This window comes from Prinia subflava, chromosome 4 (genome assembly GCF_021018805.1).
Source record: "Prinia subflava isolate CZ2003 ecotype Zambia chromosome 4, Cam_Psub_1.2, whole genome shotgun sequence".
In the NCBI taxonomy this organism is placed as follows: Eukaryota; Metazoa; Chordata; class Aves; order Passeriformes; family Cisticolidae; genus Prinia; species Prinia subflava.
Window position 1 is genome coordinate 32,017,943 of NC_086250.1, and position 16,717 is coordinate 32,034,659.

General features: G+C 37.7%; 1 protein-coding gene across 1 annotated transcript; it reads right to left on the bottom strand.

The window, feature by feature from the left end:
* Positions 1-2,230: 2,230 nt before the first annotated feature.
* Positions 2,231-15,641, bottom strand: NTS (neurotensin). Its single transcript, XM_063396374.1, has 5 exons — positions 14,952-15,641; positions 14,568-14,644; positions 10,440-10,501; positions 4,049-4,273; positions 2,231-2,600 (listed from the first exon to the last, which is right to left on the bottom strand). The coding sequence occupies exons 2-5, from the start codon at positions 14,626-14,628 to the stop codon at positions 2,454-2,456; spliced, it is 495 nt and encodes a 164-aa protein (XP_063252444.1). The 5' UTR covers positions 14,629-14,644; positions 14,952-15,641; the 3' UTR covers positions 2,231-2,453.
* Positions 15,642-16,717: the final 1,076 nt, after the last annotated feature.

A 16,717-nucleotide genomic window follows, 5' to 3' on the forward strand; every position in this document is an offset into this window, starting at 1 on the left:
ATACTGCTATGTTTGCTTTTCATTCATGACCAATAAACTGAAAAGCCGGCACTGGCATTTTTAGCTTAACTGACCATATTGCAAATACAGTTTTTGTTTCCTCACCTAGTTCAGACTATCACACTGAATGACATTTTTCTGACACCTCCATCAGAGACTAGGGACAACTGACAAGCTGTACTTTCCTGCCGTACTTTAAGCTCTGTCTTCACCAGTGACACGTAGTAGCTGGCTGTGTGTGGATTCACAGTCTGCTGAAAGGAAATGGGTTATTTAATGCCATTTCCAGCCAGTCTGACTAATCTGTTAGGGCTGCACTGCAAAGAACAAGTACACGGTCACAAGGCAGTGTGGAACACTAGATGAGGATGGAACAGTTAATATAATTATTTGAGATCATATGCCATTACTGTGACCATCTAAATTACCTCCAAAATGAGACATGGAAGGGTGTTTCTTTCTGAAAAATTTATGCTCTCTATCAGATGACAAACACATTACCTTACCCTACTTTTTTTTTTTTTAGCTTTTATACTCTTAAACTTAACATGAGAGAAAAATATAATGACAACTTGTTTATTTTTGTCTGATTCTTCTATTTTTCCTATGAAAAAGTGATTTGAAGTTCCTTTTTTTTTTTTTTTCCCAGGTACTACAAGCAGCAAATTTTGGAACAAACTATTCTACTTTGTTATTTCAGAACAAAAGATATTTTAGAATGCAAATATCCATAATAGGACTAGGAATCTTAGAGGTTTCTTGGAAATAAGGTGTTTCTTAACCACTTGTGAGCATACTGGGTATCCAGTCTAATTCAATGTTTCATTAAAAAAAGTAAGGGGTATGAGTTTACTTATTTAGGCAAAGCCCTTGAGCACATTAAGCATTTAAAACATTGAGACTGAACATACTTAATTGTTTTGCTGTATTTGAGTCATAATGATTATTGCAATAATTAGTGTATGCTCAGTTATTTCTTGTTGGCGCATGCATTTAAGGATTATTGAATTAATAAACTGATTAATAATATTTGCAGTGAGAGAAGGAAATATAATTATCTTCAATATATGAAAATACACTTTACTTTAGAAACTCCATCCCTCCCCATGCAACAAAGTGTAAGAAACTTGTGACAGTAATTTAATATTCTTCAACTGTTTGGGTTTTCTGCTGAGTTCTTGGTTGTTCGGGGGCGTTTTTGTGTGTGGAAGGTGAAGGGTTGTTTCTTTGCTTGTTGGTTTTTGTTTGGCATGGTGGGGGTGATGGTGTGGCTATTTGTTGGGGGAGAATTGCTTTGAGGAAATACCTCAAACGGGGAACAGGCAAGTTTTCAAAAACAATGTCTGTCCCATTTTTGCCTTCTGATCTGAGTATCCAGGCTTCATAGTTCGTGGACTACCCCTCAATTTGGATGGTTGTTGTGGCCCCCAGTCCTTTCAGACTGTTTTTCTCCTAACTGGAACCCAGACTCATTGAGATCCCAAATCTCATGCACACATCACAAACACAGAAGTGGAAAATGTGTAACTTTCAGGCAGCAGCTGATTCCTCATGTCTTGAAAACAATTTTTCCCATGCTGTGACCCTCCCTCTCTGTTGGCTTTCAAAATGGTTTTCAGCACAGAAACTTCCTGTTTTCTATAAATTTGTGAAGGAAGGGAAAGGAAATGCTTTTTATAGTAATTTTAAAATTTTCTAATTTCAATTACTCTTTCAAACACCAAGTTTCTGGTGTAATCAGATTACTATTTTGCCTTTTAACAGTGACAGCACTGAGACATGAATCAGCTTTTTGGGTTTTGGTGGGGGTTTTTTTATGTGTGTGTGTGTGTGTGTGGTTTTTTGTTTTGGTTTTTTTTTTTCCCGAGTACTCATAGATTAGAAGTTAAAAATAAAAAATTCACTTACAAGCAAGTTATTTTAAATATTCATTTTGAAATTGCCACTTAACAATCAATTGATAGCATCCTTTTTCTTCCTTAGACCTATTCCCTGATAAGTTAAACTGGTCAAAGCATAAAGTATTGTGGCAGTTCTTGCTACTATATTATTAAAAAAAAATTGGAAACATTTACATGTTTGAGGTGTTGCATGAAGAAATTGTAAGATTCTCAGTAGGATTTATGGACAATATCAACTTACTTCATGTTATGTTGGTGCTTTATAAAATTGGAGAAATAACTACAAGATTGTTTGAAAGCATGTTGAAATTTCAGTTTTGTACAGTACATCATGCTTAAAAACTAGTTTTATTTGCAAATGTATTAGACCAATTCATCTCAAGTAGGAAAAATTCACAATCAAGAAACAGCAATTGCAAAAAAGACACAGCTATGTTATCATCTTGATTTTCCAGAGTATATTTTCACACAAGTATGATTTTAGATTTAGATAAGATAACCATAACGCACAGTTACCTATAAACTAAATATACATTGTTTTCTTCTGCTGCATCAGTAATATGAACTTCTCTTGAGTATGTATGGTCTTCTAGCTTTGTTCACATGTAGCTGCCGTTTCAGAATATAGGGATTTTTTCTCTTCATGATTTCCTTTTCTTGGCTTGAGTTCTCTAGATCAAAAGCATCTTGCTGAAGTAACTGTGGAATGCAAGAAGAGACACACTGTTACCTACTTTTTCTGATAATGAAGATTATAAACTCCTCAAAATTTTTTAAAATATTATTTTGACATCTGTCACCAAGAAAAACCTTTGCTATGTTAGCTGCAGTATTAATTAAAAAAAAAAAAAAAAGACAAAACTTAACATGCAAAACTAAAATCAGGCTGAAGATGAGCTGAGCCCTACAGATATTTAAATTCCACTTCAACAAAATAGATAATTGGCTTTGACCAGAGAGGAAAGCTGGTATATCCTCCTTATATTAAAACTCAAATTGACTGAAAGTTTTCTAATTACTAATTTCTAATCACTCTGTTATCATACATTTAGGTTAAACACCTACATGCACTGCGTACTGGTTTCATCTTTTGAAAAATATTTTAATCTACAACTTCCTGCAAAGCAGAGAACTGTGAATAAGACAGATGGGTTATTGCATATTTGGTTCCAGGGTAGCTCCTTTCCAGCAATAAATGCACTGATGAAGAGAGTCTTCTGAAAACTCTGGTTCTCAAAGAGGTTGCAGGCCTTTGCATGGACCACCCCAGCTAATATGAGGTTTGGGAATACACAGAGTTATAACTCAGCAAAGCAAACCAAAGCAAACAAAAAACTCAAACAAACAAACAAAACCAAACCAAAACAGACCTGGATTCAGCTAGACTGTACATGAACCTGAGACAGATGAAGAAATTTGCCTTACTGGAAAGTGGGTAGTGACACTGAGCTTTTTTCACTACACAAAGCAGCTTTTACTGTAATATCTAACAATGCAAGTGCATTGCGCCTAGCGTGCTTCACTGTAATCACTGTAATCACTGTACTAAAATAAATATCACAAAGGGGCTATAAACAATCACTGTTTAAGAGCAGCAGTCTTCATATGATCACAGTGTCAACTTCCAGGGCCCTCTTTATGTGTAGGGAAACAAAAAGCAGGAGTTACCTTGCTGTCAGTTTCCTAGCAATGATAAGAAAACCAGAGTACCTTGTAAAATGGTATGTACACAGAGGCATGTATCCTGCATTTTGAATCCTGTTTGCCTTAAGGTCTTAGCTTACACTAGCTACACTTATTTATGCTTCAATAGATCTATAGTAACTTCATGTCTGTTAAGCATGTATTAATTATGTTTTCTGGCATAGAGATGACTTTCATGTTTGTTTGGTTATCTGAAATGGCTACAAAGAGTGGAGAAAGTATGCAGTTAAGGAAAGTTCTCATTTATCCATGGGTCATTGTAAGAAACACACATTCAGGTCATCAGAAACTGCACTAATTCACTACTCTTACTGAAAGAGGCATATTAGAGGTATTAGAGAATATAAAAAAGGGAAGGAAAGCTCAGACTATGTGATGGAGGTCACATGGATATGGATTTTTGCAACATCACTACAGCACGCATTTGTGACAGTTTGTGTTACCTCCCAATGCTGAAAGGCTCTGCTGTGGCAAACTTTTTGGAGTTGATACACTGTCAGCATTGCTTCCAAGCTGAAGCCATCCAGGGAAGCAGGGAACTGTCTTCCTGGAACCAGATCCTCCTCATCTACCTCTACTGTTTCCCCCACTTGGTTGTTTATCTTGTTGACAAGATTGCAGACATTTAGCAGGGTCATTTTCCAGTATGGAAGTTTTGCTCTGTTAATCTGAAAATGAAAAGACCCACAATTTAACGTATTTTTTGGTTTTTTGTAATCATGTGCTACATTCAAATGTTTTCTTAGAAACAAGCTTCTGTTTATGAAGTGCTTTTCATCTGGTCAACTTTTAAACAATAATTAGAGTGCTGAACTCAGGATAACTCATTTATTACACACTCCAAGTCTGCTTCCTTGCAGCCTTGCCCCCCAGGTATATATAAATGATGAAAAAACTAAACTGCTACCAAACCAGAATGGCAGCATTTCATAGTGATTCTGCACAGGTGCAAACAAAAACACAGATGGAAATTAATATAATATAAATTCACAGGTGTAAATAAGCATAATGAATCAAACCCACTGGATAAATTCCCAGCTAAGGAATCCAAGTTGGATGCCTGTGGTTAACTAGACACTCCTCCCTAGTTCAGAACAAATACCAGTCATCTCAAAATTCCCTAAGAAAAGGAATGGAGTCCCTGCTTCAGGATAAGCTGTCTGATGAGTCTGGGCCTGAAGTTACAGAATCTGTAAGTCTCAGAAGTTTTGGATGCTGGAAAGTCAAGAGCCTGGGAGATGTTAATTGAAGGTTTATGGGTTTAGGAAGATGGAGCAAAGATAAAACATAGCTGTGAAAACAAAGTATTCATGATCTGGTAACTGGACTGAAAAACTGAGACCAACTGTGTTTAGGTGGTCCATAATGAACCTGTCCAGAAATGTTACAGAAAGATAGAAAAACTGAAATTTCACCATGGCTTGCCTCAAATTTTGCTTGTTCCAATGTCTTGCATTTTGTATGAGCTTTTAAACCATTTTAAAGAAATGCTGATAAGCATAATTTTTTACTTTTCTACTGGTACTGTTTTTGCCAAGCTCTTGTGGTAGTAGTCTTCTTCCATTTTGATTATCAATAGGAAAAAGTAAGTTTAAAACTGAATTCCAATATCATTTGCTGCTTTTCAAGATTTTGCCATTTTCTTCATTCTCTCACTATTAATTTTTTCTTCTCCATTGTATTCCTTTTAGTACTGAGTATAGCATTTAGTTTCCTTAAACTAGAAGTGACATAGCAATCTCCAATCAAATTCCTATTTATTCCTGGCAAGGATTTCCTTGCTGTGCATGCTAGGATTAGATTTTACCTGTGAGCTGAAGTGTAGTAGCTTCTTTTCCTGTATGTAGGAAGTTAAATATACGTATGACACTAACACAGACATGGCCTTTCACATGTATTTGACAGCACTAATTGAGAGTGTGGATGCAGTGCTTACTTGACTGAACATAGGTAAGCACTTCACCTTTCTTTAGAGCACCTTCCTAACAAAGGGGCCTTGCATGCAAGATTTATGTATATTCATCACACTTGACTATTTTTTGAGGGAAAAGAAAGAAAATTCAGAGAAATGAGGAAGAAACAAGAAAATTTGGCATCACTCTTAGCATTAGTTACAACAAAACAAAAAGTTTTCTTTTGGCCATGATCATTACTCCAACATACATATGATACATGCATGCCCTTCAAAATGAGAATTATTTAGCCTTTTAGGAAAACTGTTGTGCCTTCTCATATTCCTGACAACGTTCCAAAAAAATAAGAGTATTTTGTTTTGAGACAAAGAAAACAAATCTGAAATCTTATTTGGAAGCTTGTAATTGGTTCTGCACTCTTTATTTTGAGCTCATCTGTTGTCCCATTGAAGTGCCCTAGTTAGTCTATCAAATTATTTAAGAAGATGTGACTGTTTCAAAATAAAACTATTCTCTTTGCAGAATATCCAATTTTATTAGCAGAAGTTAAATTAGGAAAAAGACCAAATGTCTAATGCAATTTTAAAATGTTCTTTGGTCTGTTTTAATATATTTTTGAGGTATAAAAATATGGACCTTCCCATGACAAATCAGGAGGCTTCTCCAGTTCACTTTTCTCTCCTGGGTATACAAAAGAAATGTGAGCTAGCACTGCAACAGCTAAATTGCAGTGGAACATAGAATCAAGAGGCAGTGCTACATGAGAAAGTGAGATTTCTGATTTAAGTAAGAACCAAAAATATTGCAGTGGATGGAAACAGAAGAGTAAAAGATAGGGTAATTTTTCATGCCTTCTTGCATAATTTATAGAATCTTTTTGATCTAAAGTTACTACTTTATGTCAGTCTGATGCATAGCCATGTATAAAGGGACTTTCCCCTCTGTATTAGTAAAATACTTAAATAGCAGATTTCCTTAGGTGCAAATTGTCTTAGTTCCTACTTATGAACTTAGGAGAAAATAAATTTTCAGTGCTGTCTGCAAGCTTCTACCTAATATTTCATTTGTTAAGGGAGTCTCATTCCTATTAATGCCATGCATATATCACCTCAAAGTTTTTTACTCGGGTACACCTGCTTCTACTTACTGCTGCCATTAACAATTCAGTCAGAGTGAATTTTGGGTTATTTTAACTGAATGTGGGGGTTTCCAGGTCATGTCCAGTCACTGAACAGAGCAGTCACGTTATTTTTCTGCTCCACTCTTACAGCAAGCACTAAAATCAGATTGCTTTGCTTTTTGCATTATGGAAAGTATCTGAGGCAGTTATCCTAAAGGTATATGTAAAAAACCAGTTAAAGATGATGATAAGCCAAATGTTCAGGGTAATTTACAATACGTGATATATTTTATATTATAGGTAATATATTTTATACATTTATATATATTTTCCACACAGGTCTAAGCAATATCAACTACAGTAGCTCAACATATATTTTGGAAAACACCTACACAATAAACAAGGAACCCTTATCCACCAAGGTAGAACTAATTTTTTCAAGAGTAACTTGAAAAATATCTGGGAATGATCTGAAAAATAAAGGAAACTGTAGTATGAACTAGAATTTAAAGGGTATATGAATACTGAAGTGAATATGATGTATGTATTTTCATTACTGAACATATTTGTAAAATAAGAATCAGATATATAATTTCTCACACTTCATGGATCTTGAAAGAGAATTTATGATCATCTAAAAAACTGAAAAAAGCTTATTTCCTTCTTTGACAACAGGCTTGTCCTATGCAAGGCAAAAGAGATTCTCAAGTTATAACTTATATGATATTTTATTTCCATTTCTGGTTGAATGATACCCCTAATAGTTTAAGATACTTCTTTTATTACAATCCATCCATACATCCCAAATGCTATTTTTCATTAGGAAAAATGGTATCTGCTTTTTACATTCGTGTCTTTATCTAGTAAAAGCAGATAAAAAGCAAAGTCAAAATGAAGTAAAAATCCCAAGCTAGTGTATGATCTCTATGGTTCCTTTCCATAATAGTAATTGATTTTTTTTCAGATTGTAACCATAGAAATAATATCTTTAATCAGATATAACACTGAGTTTTGTTAAAGAAGAAGTTCTTCCATGGTGTATATTAATGCCTGTAAACCTAATGAATTTTTATGTGATGACCGAGTCAGGAAGTCAGTAGCTCCTAGGTAGCTGTAGGTTCCTCCTACTTCTAGGCAGCTCCTCAGAAAAGGAGGCTAAACTCTCTGAGCAAATACAGTCATAAACAGGCATTCTACAACAGTGAAAATTCAGTAGGTCCATGACTTCAGAAAATTAATGTTGGGTGGGATCTCAAAGGTGGAGTATATTCTAGGGATGGTATATTCTCCAAGGAATACTTTTGTTTTACTTTTTTTCCCCCCCTCTAAATAACATAGTCTCAATCTTTTTTGAGTTCAAAACATTATTCATGCAACTAGTGGTTTCAGGCAAGCATTTAGGAAGCTGGAAATACAGTTATCTCTTTGATATGAATCGAGTTTTCTATCTAAAACAAAAGAGAGACAGGAAATAACTGTCCACATATTTTTGACAAGTCAGATTTTGTTGTTTTACCAGATGTTCCAGATGACTTTTTGGATTTTATTTTAGAAAAAAGAACATTTTAGGTACTTTTTTGATCCTTGTATCTTGGTTCAGATGTAACAGCAGGGAAAGGTGACAAACTGTATTAAGTGTTGAAGACAATAAGCAATAAGCATGAACTACTTCTTTAAGGATGGAGAGTGATTCAGCATATAGGTGACTTTAAAGAGCAACTGGAAAAGAGGCAGCAGGCACTGGACAGCAGTCTGTGAAGTTAAAGGCATAAGGCAATTCTTCCTGCAATATTGGAGAGACTACTGAATATTGCAAAAGGTCTGCTTAAGCCTTGGCCATAGTCTTGATGCTATAGTCCACAAGTTGCCTACTTAGGTAGATTTTTGTTCTATCAAATACTAAACCCGCAAGTGATAATCCATTTTTCTGCACTTTTAGATCTCAGTTTTCATAAACAGCACTTTTTTTTCCCATCTTAATGCTGTTTAAATTGTTAGGATTCCTTTGCTGATGACCAAGTGTCAAATCCAGTTAATGCAATTTAGCAGTAATTACCCTCAAATGGAACCAGATCTCAAGCACAACACAGAACAGGTATTACACATACTGTCTTCAAATTTGTCTATCATACCAGAGCCATAATTTGGTGTAATGAGGGTTAAAATCTAGCAGCAAACAACACAAAAGAAATAATTTCAGTAATGAATGGGATTCTGATATTGCTCTTGTAGAAGATTTAATACACAGTGTTTCCACCATGTCTTGCTTTCATGTCAAGAGACAGCATATATTTAACTAATGAACTTTAGATGGTGATTTAAGGCAGTATAAAGCAGAATTAAAGCAATCTCTCCAACATGATTCTACTGCTTCTGTCAACTTCAAGTCTCAGCTGACTGTGGTAAAATACCTTAAGGAAGCTGAATAGCAAGCTATATGACATAAAAAGAGTATTATGGCAAACACCATGACATTATTAACTGGTGCAAAATATTTGTGCATTTGGAGTTACCTGAGCTTGTGTTTTGTGGTGAGAGGGAGGGAAAGATGGGAGCTATGTTCACAGATCCACTAAAGTCAGTAGCAGAAATACCAATACCTGCAGGGTTTTATTCCAGGGCATGCTATGCTTTACCACACAACAAAAAACCTATTTTTGTCAGCCTCCTACATTTAAATACATCACAGAAAAGGAGTAGTTACCAAGTCTTTCATTACCTTAGAAAAGTGAGTGGGCAACAGGTTTATTTGTAATCTAAGGTTAACTATCATTGGCCAGTAGAGAACATTGAGCTCTAAGAACTGCCTGACCAGATAAAGAAAATGCATTTTCTGGCCTCATACTTCTTCTAGTCTATCCAATAATGCTGTGGAAAAGGTCACATACACTTAAATACAATATATGCAGAAGTCTTCCTGGAAGGTTTTGTCTTTAACCTTCAGCTAGTCATTAGCGTATGAAAATTTTTTTGGGGGGGAAAAATTTTTCATTTCTCATTTTATTTCCCATCGCATTTAAGTATAACTTAAACTTTATTGGAATAATGAATAAAAATATTCATCCTTAAAGCCATAGCACTTGTTTAAGATTTTGTTCTTTATATGTTGTTGAAGATCTATCAGACATATATATTTGTTGGATCATTTATGGAAGATAATTGTATTGACAAAGTGTCTATCAGCCTCTCAAATACATACGTACAACACTTTCTGCTTCACCTTGTGAAAATGAGGTTTTCACTGAATTTTTATATATTCATATTAAATAACATAAGCATTATTCACAGTCTGGAAACCTGTCAAGGAAATGCCACTTACAAAGTTAGTATTTTCACAGTCATGTCCCCATGTTCCTGTACTGGTGCTATGATTAAAACCCTAAACCAAAATTGGCATATGTATAAACTATTTTTGGTTTATGATTATCTTAATTTTATATGCATATAGGAAGAGTTCTGCATAAAAATAGCACTTAGAGATTTGACTCAAGGTTAATTTAGCTTTCATCGGGCATAATCTTATTGGAAACACATTTCCTCACATAAATTTACATCTCCGTACATAACATAGTTTTGACAGTTTAATGAAAGTACCAGTGTTACAACTGAGGAACACATTTAGTGTGTCACATCAACACCTTTAAATTTCCTTTGAACTGGAGAAAACCTTGCACCAAAGTAAAACCTAACACTGAACTTTTCTGTCTAGACCATAGGTTATTACTTTGTGCAAAGACTTTTGGGTTTGTAATGAGAATTCATTTGCTCCCTCCCTGTCAGGTAAAGAAGAAAAATAATTACCTTTGATGTGTACATATTGGTCAATAAATCTGCTTCTAATGCTTTCATTTCCTCTTCTGAATCTGGGAATAAACCAAAAACATATGCTTATTATTTGATCATAAATCATGGACATTTCAATACGGAACTTAGATATTTAAACTATTTTTAAAAAAACCAACAACAAACACAAACACCAGTGACCTAGAGGGACTGTCAGGAGTCTTCAGTTAACAACAACATTATATTAAAATAAATACTGAATACATTTTTTAAAGCATGATCAAGCTTATTGAACTAAATGGAACTGTTCATTTATCTCAGTTTCATTGCAGAAAGACTCATTAAACTGTAATTCCTTCAGTATAAAAGAACTACTGCAATCTTCTTCATTATTTTCATAATAAATATTTGTGACCCTTGCTTACTTTGGAAAAAAAAAGAATATTTATTTCAAGTAATACTTATTTAAGTATTAATTATTTAGGTAAATGGCAGTTATGATTACTTGATTAATAATCAATATTCTTGATTAATCTTAAATTAAGGATATTTTTACTGATATGAGAGAACTGAGCTTGACTCGTTTATGATACAAATTCTTGACAATGTATACACAAAAACAAAATATTCTGACTGGAAGTGTAGGGATTTTCTTTATTGGTTTAATTGACCTTTGGTAGCTCAGTAGACTTGCAAGACCTGTGATTTGGTAGATAGGATAAAATTGCTATGGAAAGAGAAAACACAGACACATTTCTACACACAGCATCATAAGATGAAGATGAGAATCACAATGAAGATCTGGTGCCTTGGCAGCAACAATCACAGCTCGAAGAGAAAAAATGTAAGGGATTAGTTAAGTCTTTAGGTGAAATAGAGTTCCACATAGCTTTTACCTTTCCTGGAATACCAACAATCCAAAACCAAACAATGCACCAATATTTGAAGCCGTACTAAACCAAAATATATTCCATATTTGTATAGGTCATACCTCACTTTCTTTAAAATAGTCAATGCTGTTGGCATGTAAGACCCTACCACTGAATCTGTGGATAGATTCTGCCTATGCCTAATTTCAGGGATCATCACCACGTTGTGTCACTGCCTTTCACAGAATGTGAGATTGTAAGGGACCACAAGCACGTGCTAATGTGCCATAGGTTTCTGTTAGCACAGAAGTCACCCATTATAATGCTCTTAAAAATCAGTCATGTTCAATCTTAACAAATCTCACCACTACTGCCACTTTGTTTCTTCTTTAGGAAATTATTCTAAGTATCAGTAATTATTCACTTGCTTCTGATTTCAAGTCTAATTTATTTCTAACTACAAATGTATCCTTGGTTTGCAAATAAACTCCTACTCTATAAATGGTACCTTCCTACTTGTAATATTTATCCATCATGTATTTATTGAGAGGAATCACGGCTCTTCCCAGCTTAGTGTTTTTGTGTGTCCTTACAAGATTAGCAAACAAGCACAAGATCACTGTGTCTTTTTGGTCAAGAACCATTGCACTGAAAATCCCATAAATTCCCTTCATTGAAAGGCTATGCCCAGATTTATTGGACTCTCACCTATTCTCCTTCCTTTCAAAAGCCTTGTATTCCCCAGCTCACCAGAGCAGCTCTCTTCTGTCCTTGATGTGTTCTCAAAAGAGAACAGCATAGTACAGTTTGGTTCAGAAGCCTCAATACTTAACCACCTTAATGCTTACCACTAGCTGCAGAGGGCAGCTGTCTTACATGTCTTTTGATTTTGTTTGTCTTTTGTGGCTGAAAAACCCCCAAAAACAGGTTAGATAACAAGATAATGCCTTTTATTCCTCAGATTTCCAACACTTGTGCTTTTGTTAAAAAGGACCACTTAACTGGAATTTCTATTATTTCCTAAGCCACTGCACTTTGTATTGTTGCACTGCTTCTCATTCCAATTATTTAGGTCATCAAAAACTTCTGTGTCCCACATATCCCCTTCCTCTGTAGGAATGCTCCTGTCCACCTTTGCATTACCAGCACAATAGATTCATTTATTATTTTTAGCATCGAAGTTATTGCATTTAAGCTGTAATGCTAATCTACAACCAGTTTTATTCAATGTTTTAAATTTTCATATTCCATAGTTGTAGAGCAGTCAGCAAGTCACTAGCAACTGATCTCCAACCTAATGCCTTTCAGTCCTTTCAGCAGGAATGTCAGTCAATTTTACCAGCTTTATCAATAGCCAAAGTTCTGCTGGCAGCCCAGGATCACCTCAGCTGAATTTCTATTACCCTGTGAGCAGGTGAGCACACACACAATGACAGCATCATGATTTGTGGTGTCCTGGATCACACCAGCTGAGAAAAATGAAAGGACTTGTGCCTGCTTGGCATCTGGATTTTGTTTCTACAAAGGATGGAAGATAGCTTCCACACATCAGGGCTGGAAGAGAGCTGCAGGTGTGAAAGAAGAAAGAAAGGTATTAAGAAGCACTTGGATTAAAAAAAAAAAGGAAATCTAGAGGACATTATTTAGGAGTCAAGCATCCTTGAGTGAAGAATAAAGCAAGGCTTAGAGGGAGAGAAGGAAGCATGTTCACGTAATTCAGGAGTGGAAAGAAATGGATGAGGAGCAAAAGCATAAAAATAACAGAGTCTCAGAGAGCAATATACAAAATTATAAAAAGCCTGGTTACACATTATTGTTTAAATCAGAGAGAAATTCACAATGTGATGTATTCTGGATTCTACTGACAAGAAAAATAGTTTCTATTCATTTATTCACATTTTATAGGAACAATTACATTCTACAGGTTCATACTTTCACCTCAGGACAAACATTTTCAAAAGAAAATGTAAAAATAATTTTCTTTATGGTATAACTGTCCATATTAGTTGGGCCCCTTCACACAAGCTTCTCTGTGACATTTCTCATTTAAAAATAATTTCAAATTTTCAAGCAAATAAACTTTTTTGTTAGTTCCCCTTATAATTAGACTTCTGAGAGTTTTTTTATGAACCTATTTTAATTCCCACTTAAGTCTTTCATCCAGGCTCTGTAAGGAGTTGAATTTGAAACTGTTTCACTAAAAATACTAGTGAGAAATATGTTTAAAAGGCTTAGAAATATATCTGGAGAAAAAGAATGTTAAGCTTTGTCACTAAGATCATGTTCTTTATAATATACAGAACAATTATATTTAAAGTGTAATAAAATGAAGATATTGTGTGGTTTACATTTTTCTTCTGCAGGAGAATTCAAACTGGAAACTTCCATCTAAAGAGGGAATTAGGAATTCTGAGTCCCTCTGAACACTAAAGTTGAATAATGAAGTTGCCTTTAAATTTACCTGGTAATTTAGTGGAGTTAAAAATTAATTTTGAAGTTAGTTAAGGTTGCAGGCTATTCTGCTTCATATATGGGTGCATACACCTGTTTAACTATCACCATACCTATTTGGTCATAAACTTTTAGACATAAATGGCAGATGCTCAAGACGTGTCATTTATCAAAGAAGTAGGAAATGCATTTTAATATATCATCTTCCTTTTGAGCTTTCTAAAGCAACTGCTCTTGGAGAAGAAATGCATTTACATCAGCCTTCTTAGTGCGTGAGCTACCTGTGCTTCAGTGGGTTTTTTGGTCGTAATTTCAGATTGGTTGTTTGCAACTTTTTCTCCTGATAATAAAATTATATTTCTCTCTCTAAAAAGTGACTGAAGGGTATACATATTCATGGTGATTTGGATTACAGCAGCTATTCATATGAGTTGCAGAAATTACAATTTGTATCTTAATTTGGAAATACATGCTATTCAATGAACCACAGCACAGCCATGCAGATGGTCTGCACTGATTTGTATTTCCAATGGCTAGTCTGCACTAATTGCCGTGGTATGGATGCTGTGAGGAGGAATGCCGTATACGAAGGGAGAAAGTTAGAGGAGCAATATTAAAAAAAAAAAAAAAAATTAAAAAAAAAAAATGGTGCTGGCCACAGCCCGTTATCGGAGTCGGCTCCCGGACGCCTGATGGGGACAGCCGGCGGAGCCCGGAGCGACTTCACTTCCCTCCTTTGGGTGCCTCTTGCAGCTCCGGGAGCGGCTCGGGGCCGAGCGGCCGGAGCGGCTCCGGGGCCGGGCGGTGTCCGGCGGCGGGCACTTACCTGAGCACAGGCTGCAGGAGGCCAGGGCCAGCAGCACCACGCACACCAGCTGGGCTCTCATCCTTCCGCGCCGCCCTCTAGAAAGTAAAGTCCATAAATCCTGGGGAGAGACGGAGAGAGACACAGACAGAAAGACAGAGACAAACAGACAGAGCCCCGCCGCTTCTCGCCCTCCGCACGCGTGCTGACGGGCGGCTGCAGGCACCAGACGGGGGACCCAGACCCTTCCCCAACTATATAAGCCGCGGGGTGATGTCACGGCGGTACCGCCATCGCCTCCTGACGAAGCTCCCTCCCTCCCTCCCTCCCTGCCTGCCTGTCCCCCTCCCGCTGCCCCCTCCGCGCCGCTCCGCGCCCGCTGACGCCACTCTCCGCCTGACGCACTCGGAGCCCCGCGGGGCGCGCAGCGAGCCCCCGCACCCACGGCCGCGCCGGCACGGCTTCTCCCCAAAGGGAGCTGTCCTGGGGATTTAGTATTATTAGAACTATTATGAAAAAAAAAAAAAAAAAAAAAAAAAAAAAAAAAAAAAAAAAAAAAAAAAAGTTTCCTCAGGTACTCGGTGCCCCAGCTCTGGGCCAGGGGTGGGGAGCGACCGCGCCGCCGTCCTCGTGCGGTTGACGCCCTTTGTCTTTCATCTGTAGAATCTTTGTCCACAGCAAAGGAGAGAACCTCACACCGCTGACGGAGGGGTGTTAAACCGGGGATGGGCAGGGATTGCCTGACACGGGGCACGGCAGGGATATAACCCTGGCCGCGGGTAGGAGTGTAGCAGGGCACGGGTAGCAGGAAAACGAGGGAAAGAAACAAAAAGGGAAGTCTGTGTGTCTGAGAGAGGGGGGAAGATAACGGGAAAAGCCACTTGATAGAGTGTTTCATAGATGCGCAAAAACTGAGACCCGACCAGGCGAGACTCCCTATCACTTCTAAAGAGCGCTTGCCACAGCCACCCGCTGCGGTTTCAAGAGAGAGAGCGTTCCTCGGAGACGTTTCTCTCAGGATGGACCTTTCCCTGATGATTTTTCCTCTAGGTACCCCTCCTCAACGCCTGGCACAGCAGAGGCTCGGCGGCAGCGCGCAGGGCTCGGAGGGGAGCGGGGCGCGGCGGGGCCCCGGGCGGAGGCAGGGCGGGCGGGCGGCGGGACGGGCGCGCTGTGCCCGGGCGGGGCGCGGGGTCCCCGCTCTCCCCGCACCGCATGCCCTGCCCTGGTGCCCGCCCCGGGAGCCCGGACCTGCTCTGGGCTCTCTGTCTGCCTCCCAGCTCTCGGCTCCCGAGCCGTAAAGCCCAGAAAAATGACCCGAAGGTGAGGGCAGGGTAACCTCCAACGTGTGAGTACAAAAACGTAAAGCTGAAGGCTGGCGTCAGCCTCCATCGCGCTCCTGCTTTTGCTGTGAGGGGGGAGGGTTTGGGGTTTTTTTCTTCTCAGATACAGACGAATGCTCCATATGTTGAATACAGATACAGATACAATGCAGAACATTTCTGTCTCTCTGAATACATTTAAGGACAGATACACGTGTCACACGTAGCAGGAACACACGCTGCGAGTAGATTCTTCTGTCGTGGATGTTGTCTTCACCGCAGAAATATTCCTTTAAAATGCAAAGAGCTGAGAGAGGTGTTGTTTTCCTCCCATACCTTCTGCGACTGAATAGGTGTTGCAGAAAGACACAATTTTCGAAATCCTGCCACAAGGAACACTTGGTGAGAAAAGTTTAATTAACTGAATTCTTTCTTCCCTGAAACAACTTTTTACAGCAGTACAACAGAATTTAAATTCAAATGCTGCTTTGGTTTATGGTGAAATAAATACACGCAGAAATGAAGTAGAGTGAACTGCAGTGGTATTAGATGCTTTAGGAACACGGATTTTTGCATACAGTTGGGAACGCATCCTTCTGTACTACTGAGAGAGAAAATAAAACCAAACAAAACCCCAAAAACTCTGAAACACATTTATCACATTTTATGGGCTGTGCTAGTTTTCCACAAAGTTTCAGCTATCATTCATTTGCCCAAGAACTGAGGTTAGATGAGGTAGAAACTCATACTTCCCTCTAGTCCTATTGTCTATTATTTCCACGATATAGAAAGACCAATCTGCAGCTAATTTTGCTCTGTGGGTGTTCAATAGTTCAGAAAATTCTATGA

Excerpts from the sequence above, each read along its gene's own strand:
- NTS (XM_063396374.1), bottom strand. The coding sequence starts at position 14,628 with ATGAGAGCCCAGCTGGTGTGCGTGGTGCTGCTGGCCCTGGCCTCCTGC. Across the intron at positions 4,274-10,439 it reads CCAATATGTACACATCAAAG|ATTAACAGAGCAAAACTTCC; the intron begins GTAATTATTTTT and ends TTTCATTTTCAG. Across the intron at positions 2,601-4,048 it reads GAGCCTTTCAGCATTGGGAG|TTACTTCAGCAAGATGCTTT; the intron begins GTAACACAAACT and ends TGCATTCCACAG.